Genomic DNA, 15,052 nt, shown 5'->3' with positions numbered 1-15,052 from the left:
TGCGCCCGCCTCAATTAGAGTTCACTTAGCCGCTATTTCGGCTTTCCATCCGGGAGAGTTGGGAGTGTCAGTATTCTCCAACCCCACAGTGGCCCGATTCCTCAAGGGGCTGGAAAGGGTGTTTCCCTACTCACGCCCGCCGGTTCCGACGTGGTCTCTGAACCTAGTCCTAAATAGACTCATGAGTCCTCCCTTTGAGCCCCTGGCCACTTGCTCCCTCACGCACCTCTCGTGGAAGGTGGCGTTTCTCGTGGGCATCACGTCGGCCAGAAGGGTATCGGAATTGAGGGCCCTCTCGTCGGAACCACCCTATACGGTGTTCCATAAAGATAAGGTGCAACTTAGGCCGCACCCCAAATTCCTCCCAAAGGTGGTGTCACAGTTTCACATGGGGCAAGACATTTGCCTCCCGGTGTTTTTCCCAAAACCCCATACGGATCCTCACCACCGCAGCCTACATACCCTGGATGTCCGAAGGGCGTTGGCATTTTACCTGGAGCGGACCAGGTCGTTCCGCAGAACACCCCAGCTGTTCATTGCGATTGCGGAACGTATGAAAGGCTTGCCTATCTCGACACAGCGCTTGTCGGCATGGATTGTGTATTGCATACGCACTTGTTATGAGCTCGCCAATGTTCCGGCCCCGGAGATCCGGGCCCATTCGACTAGAGCCCAAGCGTCCTCAATGGCCTACTTGGCGCAGGTCCCGATCCAGGAGATCTGTAAGGCAGCCACCTGGTCGTCCATACACACGTTCACAGCCCATTACGCGATCCATCATCAGACCAGAGAGGACGCGATGGTCGGCCGGGCTGTGTTACAGTCAGTTGTACCTTGACTCCTACCCACCTCCAATGGTAAGCTTGGGAATCACCTAATGTGTAATGGACGTGAACAATCACTCGAAGAAGAAAGAACGGTTACTTACCTTCTGTAACTGTTGTTCTTCGAGATGTGTTGTTCACGTCCATTACACTTCCCACCCTCCTTCCCCTCTGTCGGAGTCTCCGGCAAGAAGGAACCGGAGGGGTCGGGTCGGCAGGGATATATATACCCTGGAGCGGGGCGCCGCTCTGGCGGGAAGGTGGGGGCCCCGCCGGCCCGACGGGAGCCGCTAAGGGAAAAAGTTTCCGACGTCCGTGCACGCGGCGCACGCACACCTAATGTGTAATGGACGTGAACAACACATCTCGAAGAACAACAGTTACAGAAGGTAAGTAACCGTTCTTTTCTCCCTCTGACATCTCTTTTTGGAAGGTTAAAACTGACCTTATTTTTCTGCCCAATCCTTTTCTCGTTCTCTTTCCTCCATTACTACACCATCATCCTTCCTTGGGGTCACCTTTGATTTCTTCCGCTCCTCCTCCTCCTCACATCTAGGCTATGTTGAAATCTTTCCATTTCCCCTCTCATGCCACTTTTTTTTCTCTCCCACGATATATCCAGTCCTAATTTCTCATTTTGATTAAAGCAGTCGCCTCCTCTCTGATCTCCCTGACATTCACATAACATCTTCCATTTCCAGTCTTTCTGAAATGCAGCTACTAAAATTACCCTCCTATATGTTTGACCACATTCACCTTTTTTTTTTTAACTCTCCTTTCTGTATTGCATCACATTTATACTTGTCTTGTCCCTAGTTAACGCTGACTCTTACTGTCTGACTTAGTAATGAGACAATGTTTTGATATATTCAGACTTTCAAAGTTATTAATCTTTAAGGTCTTTAAAAAAAAACATAAGAATGATAATATTGAGTCAGAACGATGGTCCATCAAGCCCAGTTTCCTGTTTTTCAACAGTGGCCAATGCCAGATGCTTCAAAGGGAGTGAACAGAACAGGCAATCATTAAGTGATCCATCCCCTGTCATCCAGTGCCAACATCTGGCAGTCAGAGGCTTAGGGACACCCAGAGCATGGGGTTGTATCCCTGACTATCTTGGCTAATAGCCATTGGTGGACCTGTCCTCCGTGAATTTATCTAATCCTTTTTTGAACCCAGTTATAGTTTTGTCCTTCACAACAGCCCTGGCAACAAGTTCCACAGGTCAATCCCATCTGGTCCTGGAGATTTTTTTTTACTGTTTAATTTAGCAATTTTTTCAAAAACCTCCTTTGTTGACACCCTCCATCTGGAACAGTTCTTCAGATTTGTCACCTAAAAAGAATGGTTCAGGTGTGGGATTCTCTCTCTCATCCTCTGTAGTGAAAACCAATGCAAAGAATTAATTTAGCTTCTCTACAATAGCTTTGTCTTCCATGAGTGTTCCTTTAGTATGTCGATCGTCCAGTGGCCACACTGATTGGCTTGGCAGCTTTCTGCTTCTGATGTACTTAAAAAGTTTTTTGCTCTTAGTTTTTGAGTCTTTTGCTGGTTGCTCTTTAAATTCTTTTTTGGCCTTCCAGATTATACTTGACTTGCCAGAGTTTCTTTTTATTTTCTTCATTAGGATTTGACTTCCTTTTTTAAAGGATGCCTTTTTGCCTCTAATCACCTCTTTTACTCTGTTATTTAGCCATGATTGCATTTTTTGGTCCTCTTACTATTCTTTTTCATTTGGGGTTTACATTTAATTTGAGCCTCTATTATGGTGTTATGGTATTATGTGTCCATTAAGCTTGTAGGCATTACACTTCTGTGACTGTATCTTTTAATGTATGTTTTAACTAGTGTCTTCATTTTTGTGTAGTTCCTCTTTCTGAAGTTAAATGCTACTTTTTTGGTATTTCTCCTCCACAAGGATGTTCGTAATAGCAACCATAATATAATTAAATTTGAGTGGTTCAGCTATATTCACCTCTTGGACCACCTGTGCTCCATTTAGGACTAAATCAAGAATTGCCTCTCCCCTGGTGGGTTCCAGGACTAGCTGCTCCAAGAAGCAGTTATTAATGGTGTCTAGAAACTTTATCTCTGCATCCCATCCTGAGGTGACATGTACACAGCCAATATGGAGATAGTTGAAATCCTCCATTATTATTGAGTTTTCTATTTTTGTAGCTTCTCTAATCTCCCTGAACATTTCATGGTCACCATCGCTATCCCCATAAGGTGGTCGATAGTATATTCCTACTGCTATACTCTTATTGTTGAAGCATGGAATTTGTAGTCACAGAGATTCTATGGCACTGTTTGATTCATTTAAGATTTTTACTATATTTGACTCTTTCTTACACATGTAGTGCAGATTGTGCTTACTGGTGTTATCTCTGTTTTTGTAAACTGGCAGCAATATATAGGAGAAAAAATATTTCATTTAATCAGGGAAAAAATCTAGGTATCTCAAGAATTCCACAGTAGTTACTTAAAATGAATGAATTAAACTTTTAATATTTGGGAAAATATTTCTAAGTTTCAATTTCTGAACATATTGTTAAGGTTTTATAACTCTAAGATTAATTTCACTCTGTAAAAATCTACTCGTTTGTTAAAATAATCACAAATATATATTTACTTAGCCTTCTTATTGTCCCTGATATATACTATTGATCCCTTTCATTCATATATACATATATATATATACACACACAGACAGTGTATCCATGTGTATACGTACATAATGTGTACAATAATTTCTTAGTGCATGTCCTGATAAGACTAATATCTGAAGTGGGCAGCAGGAGGAGGTTATCAGAAAAATTTTGTGCTATGATCTTTTAGACCAGAGCAGATGTAGAGTTAGTTGCCCAGTACATGCTTAGTCTGTTTAAGAGGAATGTTGCGAAAGAACACTTAACTCCTCTTGCAGTAGTTGCCACCTCTGTAATCTTTACTAGCTAAATTAACATTTTGAAAAGAAGACACCTGGCTTTTCTGGTTCAGAAGTATGACACTCATTACATTAACCGAAAATAGTTTATTTGAAATTCTACTTGCTTACCTTTAAGTCTTTTTAAAACATAAAGGTAAGTAAGGCATAAAATACAGAGTAGAGAAACATTCACTTTCTAGCAGTAGTGATAGAATTCTCAGATATTTTGGTTTCATTGGTTTAGGTTATTTGAGGAGTTGTATGAAGATCATGGAGACACACTTTCTCTGCAATATGGAGGTTCTCAACTTGTTCATCGAGTAAAAACCTACAGGAAGATAGCACCATGGACCCAACATTCCAAAGATATTATGCAGACGCTCTCAAGATATTACAGTAATGCTTTTTCAGGTAAATGGAATTCTTCATGAGTGTTTTCTTTTAAGCCATTATTTAGATAGCACTATATATATATAAATACCGTGCTTTCTCTGCATTAGTAATCATTGCTTGTCAGCAATTGGTTTCTGCAAATTTAGGGAAATATTTAAAAAGGAGCACTTTAAAACAGCTGGTTACTTGGATCACTGAAATTCTGTGATAATAGAATATCTTTTATTGGACCAATTTCTCTTGGTAAGAGAGACAAGCATGAGCCACACAGAGCTTTTCTTTTCCGGTCTTGGAACAGTATTCCAAGCGTCACAGCTAAATGGAAGATGGAACAGATTTTTAGTATAAGTAGATAGCACATATTCTAAGGGACCCCATTAACCTCTGGATTTTACATTGGGAAACTTTAGGGTAAAGAATTAGGTGATTTGGTTATATTGGGCTCATTATTGATGCTAATCTGACATGTCCTCTGATTTTTTTTTTTTCCACTGTAAAACCTGCTGAGTTCTCCAGCCACAGCCTTGTATTTTCCATCTGAGAATCTTACATTTTGTTTTTCAGATATTAATGAATTATGCCAACCATGACCAAACCTATGCGTTAGGGTACGATGTCAGTATTATCCCTGTTTATGAATGGGGAAGCAGAGGCATAGAAAGATTTAGCCTAAAACCACATTGCAAATCAGTTTCAGAACCACAATTAGAAACTGCCTGCTCGCTGCTAGGCTCATGTCTAACCCATTAGATCACACTGTCATTTAACGTTGTCTGTTTGTCCATTTGTAAAAATGGGTGATGATGATAATAATTGGCAGTTACATAGCACTTTTTCATCTGTAGTCCTCCGAGCCCTTGGGGTAAGCATTACTAACCACATTGTACAGATGAGATAGATAAGGCACAGATTGGTTAAGTGATTTGCCTGGAGACACACTGGTCTAGTAGATGAGGTCTGGACCTGCAAGCAGGTGACCTGGATTGTAGTCTTGATTCTAACACTTCCTTGCTCTGTACCTTAACCTCTCGGTGCCTCAGTTTCATTTTCCATAATGGAAGTAGTGATGATTGCCTTCTGAATGGGGGTACTGAGGCTTAAACAATGTTTCCAAAGTATTAAGGCAGGTCAGTGGCAAAGGCGAGAATAAAACTCAAAAATGGCTCAGTTGAATTTGCTGTAACTTAAAAAAAATAGTAAATAAAAATTCACCTTTAGGCAGAGACCAAGCATAAACAAATTCCTTGTATGTTGAATTTTTTTGAGATCATTATGAGCATGAGAAAAAGTGGAGAATTGCAATGGAAGTTGGAACTCAGCTCTTTTACTGCAGCAGATGCTTCTACTTCTACTTAATATATTGTAATAAAGTTACATCCTTCTCATACTTTTTAAAACAATGAATATGAGCAAATATTTAAGCATGCTCTTGACAAGCTCTCTGACAGGCATTCTGACTATTTGAATTCCACCATTTTTTTCCTTTTAACTGTTGGCAGAAAAGTTGGAAGAGCATGTTCTTCTTTGAGTGCTTGCTCATGTTGATTCCATTCTAGGTGTGCACGCGTCCACATGCGCGGTCGTCGGAGACTTTTGCCTTAGTGGAATCCGTAAGGCCAGCTGTGGTGCGCCCGAATTACCCGAATAGCTCCCACATGGCTTCCCCAGCACTGGTTCGGCATGTTACTGGGCCTTTCGGTAGCTGCCCAGCTGCAGCTGCCCCTCTGGCCTGATCTGCTGTCCCAGAACCACAGCAGCCTTTTTGCACCTGAACCTGACAGCGTTGCAGTTGACGGTTTGGCTACTAAATGGCTAAGCACAGATGAATGGGCATGCTCGGCCTGTTTTCAGCAGACCTTGCTGGTTAGCAGGAAGCCCTCCACCAGAGCAACTTCTCTGGCCAAATGGAAAGGTTTCACATGCTGGGCCTCATAATGTCATATTTGGGCTGATCAGGCCCCACTGCAGGAGATCTTGGATTATCTGCTGCACCTCAAACTCCAAGGTTTGTCCCTTTCATTGATCAAGGTCCACCTGGCTGCTATCTTGGCTTTCCATCCTCCATTCCAAGGCAGGTTGATCTTCACTCACGACATGACGGCACAATTTTTGAAAGGTCAGGAGCATCTCTACCTACATGTCTGGGATTCCCTGTCTCCTCCCTCTCACCCCCTGCCCCCCCGGGACCTGAATCTCATGCTGTTGAGGCTCATGGGGCCTCCTTTGTGCCTCTGGCTTCCTGCTCTCTTCTGGACGTTTTCGTTCCTGGTCGCGATAACGTCGGCCCACGGTGTACAAGATTAGGGCGCTTACTTTGGAGCTTCCCTATATGGTCTTCTATAAGGATAAGGTCCAACTGCAACCGCACCCAGCATTTCTGCCCCAGGTAGTTTCCTAGTTTCATACTGGCCAGTACATATACTTACCCATCTTCTTTCCAAAGCCTCATGCGTCAGATGAGCGCAGGCTACACTCCTGGATGTCAGGAGGGCACTGGGCTTCTACATAGTGTGACAGGGTCAGGCCAGATGGCTATAGGAGAGTAATCCTATTGTAGAGTTACCATATTTCAATAATCAAAAAAGAGGATGGGAGGAGCCCCGACCTAGCCCCGCCCCCACCCTGCCCTAGCCCCGCCCCTGCCCCTTCCACTCCCTCCCACTTCCCGCCCCCTCAGAACTCCCAACCCTCCCCCCCACTCCTTGTCCCCTGACTGCCCCCTCCTGGGACCCCTGCCCCTAACTGCCCCCCAGGACTCCACCCCCTACCTAAGCCTCCCTGCTCCTTGTCCCCTGACTGCCCCCTCCTGAGACCTTCCCCACATCCTAACTGGCCCCCTAGGACCCTACCCCCTATCTGTCCCCTGACTGCCCCAACCCTTATCCACACCCCCACCCCCTGACAACCCCCCCCGAACTCCTGACCCATCTAAACCCCTCTGCTCCCTGTCCCCTGATTGCTCTGATCCCTCTCCCCACCCCTGCCACCTGACAGCCCCCACCCCAGAACTCCCAACCCCCCCCCCCCCGCTCCTTGTCCCCTGACTGCCCCCTCCTGGGACCCCTGCTCCTAACTGCCCTCCAGAACCCCACCCCCTACCTAAGCCTCCCTGTGCCTTGTCCCCTAACTGCCCCCTCCTGAGACCCTCCCTACCTGTACTCTGACTGCCCAAAACCTTACACCCCCAACCCCCAGACAGCTCCCTGTCTCTTGACTACCCCCTCCAGAACCTCCCTGCCGCTTCTCTGGCCCCCTTACTGTGCTGCAGAGCAGCGTGCTCGGCAGCGGGGAGCAGGGTCGGAGCTCCAGACTGCCGGAGGCCCGAGGCGAACGGCCGGCCAGCGATCTGCGAATCCGGGGGGGGGAGGTAGGGAGAGAGAGGAGGGGAGTGGTCTCAAGTTGCAGGGGAGAGAGGAGGGGGAAGTGGAGGAAGGGCTATGGCTGCCAGAGCCCCCTGCGAGTGGCATGATCCGGCTGGCTGCCCTGTAATCCGCGCACGCTCTGCATGGGGGGGGAAATCTGGACATTGACAAATTCCCCCCGGACGCTATTTTTAACTCAAAAAAGCCGGACATGTCCGGGGGAATCCGGACGAATGGTAACCCTATCCTATTGGGATCCAGGAAGTGGGCGGGTGGAACTCGCCCACTGCTAAAGGACCTTCTCCCAGCCTAAGGGGAGGATTCACTGGGCCTGGAAACCAAATGATTCCGGGGCACAGCTAATGAAATAACAGGAACAGGAGTGCAGTCAAAGGGTCAAATGAAGGGAACCTGTCTGGAACACAGAGTAGAGACCCCCGGATAGCACCCACTGCTCCTCAAAGGCGACAAGGAAGCTAGTGGATGCTGCCTAGAGGAACTCTGTCCAGATGCGTGAACGGACGGAGGATCGGAAATAGGCCCCACAGTCACAGGAGACCCCACCGGCCAACCTCCTCTCCCTGGTTTTATAGATGGCCATTTTAGCCAGGGCCTGGAGGAGGTTGACTAGGTCCTGTGACTTCGTGGGGCTACGGATAGGGAGTGCATAAATAAGAAGGTGAGGGGAAAAGTGCAACCAAAAATGTAACAGGATGTCTAAGAGGAGCCGGAATAGGGGCTGCAACCTGGCGCACTCCAGGTAGACATGCGCCAGGGTCTCCCTCATGCCGCAGAAGGGGCAGGTGTCCGGGACGGGGGTAAACCACACCAGATACACACCTGTGCTCATGGCCCCGTGAAGGAGCTGCCAACTGATATCCCCAGTGGGCCTCGGGACCAGGGTAGAATATAGGCTGGCCCACCGGGGTGCCTCACCCTCGAAAGGTGGCAGGAGGTCCCGCCACTTTGTGTCAGGGCGGGACGCGAGGGTGAGGAAGTGAAGGGTGTGGAGCACGACCGTGTACAGGTGTTTTCTTTGCACGGTCTGTAAACGAACCGGCTGCAAGTCGTGCAGCCGGCTCATAGTGAAGGGGCGGGGGGGCTGGTTGGGTCCACAGGGCAGGGGCCCGATGAAAAGGTCCGGAGTGCCTGGGGTGGAGGGTGGGCGGGGTGTGCCCTCTCGCAGGACCTGATCAAGGTAGGCCCGAGCAGCGGCGACAAAGCGGCCTTCACCTCCTGAAGTATGCGCTGGGGAGTACGAGGCCTGGAGAGCCCCATGCGCTGAGCGAGCATCAGGGGGTCCAGCCAGTTTCCCCGGTCGTCCAGGAGGTCTCTGACTCTAGTGACTTCTGCCAGGACCAACCTCTGGTGCACCGGGGGGGGACTCCGCCACCTGCACACAGAGCTAGGGGTTGTGTAGCAGGGGCTCTGCGACGAGCTCTGCCTCCTCCGTGGCCGCTACGGACCTGATTGCTGAGAACAGTTTCCAGGTCTGGAGGAGGTCCTGGTAGAAGACCGTTTTTTTCTATCACACCAGAGAGTGATAGAAGGTAGATACATTAGCCCCAGATTGCTGGAATTAATTATGGCAGGCAGGCTAATTAGAGCATCTGGAGCCAATTAAGAAACTACTAGAATCAATTAGGACAGGCAGGCTAATCAGGGCACCTGGTTTAAAAAGGACCTCACTTCAGTTAGTGAGTTGCGTGCGAGGAGCTGGGAGCAAGAGGCGCACAAGGAGCTGAGAGTGAGAAGGCATACTGCTGGAGGACTGAGGAGTACAAGTGTCATCAGGAGGAAGGTCCTGCGGTGAGGATAAAGAAAGTGTTGGGAGGAGGCCATGGGGAAGTAGCCCAGGGAGTTGTAGCTGTCACACAGCTGTTACAGGAAACACTGTAGACAGCTGCAATCCACAGGGCCCTGGGCTGGAACCCGGAGTAGAGGGCAGGCCCGGGTTCCCCCCATTCCTCCAACTCCCTATTTGATACAAGAGGAGTTGACCTGGGATTGTGGGTCCCACCAGAGGGGAGGTCCCTGGCCTGTCCCCCGACCCACTAGATGGGTCAGCAGAGACTGCGGAGATTGTTCTCCTTCTTTTTCCCATGCTGGCCAGTGATGAGGTTAGCTGAGTGAACGGCAGGTTTGAGCCACTAGCAAAAGTGGCCAAACAGAGGGCTGCCATGAATCTCTGACGCAAGCAAATCCGCCAATAAGTGCAGGACCCACTAAGGCAGAGGAGGAACTTTGTCACAATAGAGAGAACAAAGTCATTCTATAAGTCAAAGCAGTTGTTTGTTGCAGTGGCCAATAGAATGAAAGTTCGCCCAGTGTCTGCTCAGAGGATTTTATCCTGGATTACGACCTACATCCGCTACTGCTGTAAGTTGGCGAAGGTGCCTCTGCCGGCTATCATGACAGCACACTCGACTAGGGCACAAGTGTCATCAGTGGCCTTCCTGGCACAGGTACCAATCCAAGAGATCTGTCGGGCTGCTACCTGGCTCTGTCTCCACATGTTCGCGTCTCATTATGCACTTATCTAGCAAGCTCGAGACGATGCTGGCTTTGGCAGAGCAGTGCTGCAAGACCATAAACTCCAAGCCTACCTCCATTGATACTGCTTGTGAGTCACCTACAATGGAATCGACATGAGCAGGCACTCGAAGAAAAAACGGTTGCCTACCTTAAATAACTGTTGTTCTTCGAGATGTACTGCTTGTGTCCATTCCATTACCCACCCTCCTACCCCTCTGTTGGAGTTGCTAGCAAGAAGGAACTGAGAGGGCATAGGGCCGGCAGTTCTTGATATACTGAAGCATGAGCGCTGCACCCAAGGGGGCACCACGGCTGGCCCTATGGATAGCCCTAAGGCAAACGTCTCCGATGACGGTGCACGTGGGCATGCGCACACCTAGAATGGAATGGACATGAGCAACACATCTCAAAGAACAACAGTTACAAAAGGTAGGTAACTCTTTTTTCTAGGTATTATTTCTACTTTTTTATGCTTTTTATACAGAAAGTTATGTGGCACTATAGACTTAAATGTTAGTGTTACAACATGTATGATTATATGTTTCGGGAATCTAAAGTAACCGTTTATTCACATATGGGGCTGGACACAGTAAACTATTTTCTAATGTTATATGAAAGCAAACTAATTGCTATGCCCTTTTAGTCCTGTGGTGTTACAGTCCCAGTTCTGCTGAATCTCTCATGATTTAGTAATTTGTCATAAAAGTTCAGTTGGAAACACAGATTGAGAGCACTAGATTTTTTTTTTAGACTAATTCAATCAAATGGCCCCTTCAGCTCCTGGGTTTTTCCTAACAGAGCTTAAAAAATGTGCTAGAACACATGTACAGTGTATAGTATCTTTTGAAAATCTGTGCAGGATCTTCCAACCTCCTGTACATAATTTCAGCAACCAGTGATAATGTTAAAGGGGAAAAAAGCTGTTTGTACTTTCATTGGTGCTCCATTTTATACTGATTTGTACCAAAAGCAACACATTTTTTTTAATGCACAATTTCCCATACCAGGTCAGGAAGTTGGTCCATAAAGCCCGGTATCCTGTATCTCTTATTGCCAGTATTTCAAAGGAAGACAAAACCTTGCATGTATATGATGATCCAAAATTGGCATAAACTTATCCAGCCTTAAAATATTGGGGGATCACGTCTTCCCAGTTCATTAAAATTTCTGGTGTTTGGCCCTTGCTGTTTGAGTCCAGCTACACTGGTCTGAAGAGTTATCTGTAGAAGATCTTTCAGATTATATTTTAAATCTGGTTTCAAACTGAATTTAGGGATAAAATGACAGCAAGAAATCCATTGATAACCGTTCTTCACCTTTTGTTAAATTTAACACACAACTGCATGTTATGTTTAAAAGGTACAGAAAGAAAGCTAGAACCTTGATACATTACAGCCTTTTAACACTGGCATTTTTCTGTTGCTAAAGAAAACTATATAGTCCCTTCAGAATACAGTTGCTGTTGGCAACTTAGAGATTTGTCATAGGCAAATATTACTTAGTGAATTATAAGTACCAAAACAGCTTTTCAGTAGAACATAATAAATTGTATTTTATCATCTTTCATTTAAATAGTAAGATGCTGCGTTAGTTAAATAAATTACACTGAAACAAGACAACAGTTAGTTTCAAAATGCTTGCAATTCCTGATATATAAAACAATGATTAATGTGTAAAAAAAGTTAATCTCTATATAGAGGGTTTTTTAAAAAAAAAAAAATGCATTAAAGATGTGTAAGCCATTGCTCTTACAAAGTCCATATTTTGTTTTAGAGCCCTCATCCTTCTGTGTAATGAGGGTTCTGGGGTTTTATTTAGCACTTTTATTCATACTACCAGCTGTACAACAAGAATGAATGAGTCCTGTATAGCATGTGCTCCTGTATTTGGAGTTTAACTCTGCCCTTCTTTACTTACAGCAAAAAAAATTTATCATCTATCATCCAGGTTTATTTCAAAACTTTTTATTGGTTCTAACATGGTCTCATCGTTCTCCTCATTCTCTGACCATCTGTGGGTTAAGTCTTAGCAGACTAACCATTTTGCAGAGGGAATGCAGCCTGTAAGCCCAGAGGGGCTTCCTGTATACATTAAGAATCAGTCTTTATAAGTTGAATCTGTTAAGGAAATAGGGGACAGGGGGAGGAGCAAGGAAGCAGGTGAAGGGAGCATGTTGAGAATCAGGGCTCTGTGAAGGGACGTGGGCATAGGGGATCCTGGCGAAATGTCAGAGGGTGAACAAGGGGGTAGGAAGGAGTTGTGTGTGGGGAGAATAGGGGGAAAAAGTGGGGGTGGTGGGTGAAGGAGGTTGTTGGTAAATTGGTGAGTGTTCAGATGAGGACCACAAGAATGATTAAAGGATTGGAAAACACGCCTTATAGTTAGGCTTGGCTAAATTTGATTTTTATTTTTTAAAATTTTAATGGATACTATCTGTTTGTCTAAGTAGTGCACAGTTGTGAGAAATCATGGATGGGGGTCAGACAATAATTCTTTAACGACAGAAGACATTGAAATTCAAATTCAAAAAGTTAAAGCTTTATAACCATTACAACATAAATTGTCAACATCACATGCCACAATACACAAAGTAAATGTTCTTAAATCAAACTCTGTGTTCTCAAGCAGCATTTTCCTTTTCCTATCCGTAAATTTCAATTATTGATGGAAATACTTTTTCCATTGGTTTGTGTGTATACAGTGAAATCAATTTACTGACACTTACTGATAAAAGTTTAATCCCTCCAAGCCTATTTATAGTGGGAGACTCAAGGAGCTCAGTCTGTTGATCTTAATAAAGAGAAAGCTAAGGGATGTCTTGATCACAGTCTAGAAATACCTAAATGGGGAACAGAAATTTGATAATAAGCTCTTCAGTCTAGCAGACAAAGATCTAACACAATCCAATGACTGGAGGCTGAAGCTGGACAAATTCAGACTGGAAAGGTAATTAGTCATTGGAACAACTTACTTAGGGTTGTGGTGGATTCTTCATCACTGGCAATCTTTAAATCAAGATTGGATATTTTTCCTAAAAGGTATACTCTAGTTCAAAAGGCATTAATTCAGGGAAGTCCTGTGGCCCTTTTTATACAGGGGGTAAGGCTAGTTAAACAAGTGGTCCCTTCTGGCTTTATAATCGATGAATGTATGAAAGCAGAGGAGAGAGGAGCTGTACCTGTGGCTCATCAGAGTAGAGTTCTCCCTTCTGCTTTTTCCATTCCTGACCCCTTACAGGGCACACCCTGCTTTTCTGTTATAGTCTTCACACAAGCCTCCAGTCTCCACTCACCTCCTCCTGAGCACTACCAATAGCCCCTTAAAGTCCCGTGCTTCTCCACAACCCTGCATCCACCAAATTTCCACACACCTCTCTGTTCAACACACACACTCCTTTTCACAGCCACTTGCAAGCCTCTTGACTCTTATGAAGATGTTCCATGTTGCAGGGAAGGGAGCAAGCCTATTGAGGATATAGGAAGCCAGATGAGTAGCTGAGTTTTTACTGAGGAGTTGACTGATGCTGTGTTGGTTTCCTGAAGCCCAGGCTGAGGCATCAGCACTTAATGGATATTTTCCACCACTGCTGTGTGCCCCTTGGTGCACTGAGGCATCAGCCATGGGGTAACTTTGCTCCATTGCGGAGATACTTAGTTCCCCTGGTGCTGCTTTCTGTGTGTTGAAGAGCTCAGGCAGTGGTTCTGAGGGAGCAAAGTGTATCTGCTGAAGCACTGGCTCTTAAACTGTTCCACACCAGTAATGCCTCAGTGTGCTGCGGATTGGAGGCAGTAGTACAGGGAGTCCTTCAAGTGCCAATGCCTCTGAGCTCTACCCTCCATGCACAGCTGTGGTCCTCCTGTCCAAAGCCCCCTGCACGCAAGCCTTTTACTCTTCCCAAAGGCCCCCTATACATGCCTGCTAATGCCTCCCTGTTTCCCCCTACATAACCACTCGCCATCCCAGAGTTTGATCTCACCTCCATACCGTACCCCTGTACTCTCCGCAACCTAGCTTGCTTTCCTGCCTCAGCAACCGGTTAGTGAATGAGAGAGTTACAGGTACTTGGAAAATTTTAATGAAAAAATTTTTTCATTTTCATGTTTTATCTAAAATGGTGTTTACGGAGATGCCAACCTTCCCTAATTTTCCAAAGTCATCCTGATTTTTAAATGTAATTATGAAATTACTAAATCAGGCTTAAATCTACAAATTTTGCAATTATATTTTAAAATGGGAGGATTATGTCTGTTGTGTGTCACTCACCACTCAAATCCAGCGAACACAGTGCCATGGCTACAAGGGCATTTTTCACCACCACCAGTGCCCTGTGCGGGTTGCCCATAGCCCAGCCATATGCCATGTATAGTGTATACCATTTTGGCAGTCACGCTAGGGGAGGCTTTCAGGTTCGCTCCTTGGTTCCGTTGCTGAGATTCCCTGGGAGGGGGAGCCTGTCCCAGGCCAGTGCACCTGCACAGGGCCCAAACACATGGCCATTGCTTGCACCACTGCCACAGGGAGCAGAGTGCTGGGCCAAGAGCACCAACAGAGTACAGTGAGTGGGGTGCACTCGCCCCCTGTGCCTTTTCCCTCAGCACAGCCAATGGTACCTGATACTGTCCCAGCCAGATGGCTCTGGGTCTGGGACAGGCTAAGCAGCTGCCTGCAACACCAGTAAGTATTTCCATCAACCCCAGTGCCACCTGCACCTGATATTAGTCCCTCATCTCCCTGAGACCAGCTGACACTAGGCACCTAACCTTTATCCCCTCATCTCCACTCCGCCCACCTCACCAAGCAGCCCCCTTCACCTCCATTTCCTCTCCTCCCCACCCCAACAAGTCCGTTCCATGCTCTACGAAACTCACCAAATGCGTCTTTCAGACCAACCAGACACTCCATTCCACTCAAGCACCTGGCTGCCTGACACCTATCCTTCCCAGGGGGACCTGGTGACCCAACACTCCACCTCTCACCTCTGAGGGCAGGATGACATCACAGTATACCAT

At 46.2% G+C, this 15,052-nt stretch overlaps 1 protein-coding gene across 2 annotated transcripts in view; it reads left to right on the top strand.

The window, feature by feature from the left end:
- The window catches only part of FIG4 (FIG4 phosphoinositide 5-phosphatase), a 165,542-nt gene that overhangs the window by 72,819 nt on the left and 77,671 nt on the right, over positions 1 to 15,052 (top strand). For both annotated transcript variants that reach the window (XM_054023166.1, XM_054023167.1), the window contains exon 15: positions 3,998 to 4,164. In XM_054023166.1, coding sequence (XP_053879141.1) covers positions 3,998 to 4,164 — 167 coding nt within the window. The remainder of the gene's footprint in view (positions 1 to 3,997; positions 4,165 to 15,052) is intronic.

This window comes from Malaclemys terrapin, chromosome 3 (genome assembly GCF_027887155.1).
Source record: "Malaclemys terrapin pileata isolate rMalTer1 chromosome 3, rMalTer1.hap1, whole genome shotgun sequence".
In the NCBI taxonomy this organism is placed as follows: Eukaryota; Metazoa; Chordata; order Testudines; family Emydidae; genus Malaclemys; species Malaclemys terrapin.
Note: the sequence above shows the minus strand (reverse complement) of the source record. Positions and strands in the feature narration are given on the sequence as shown.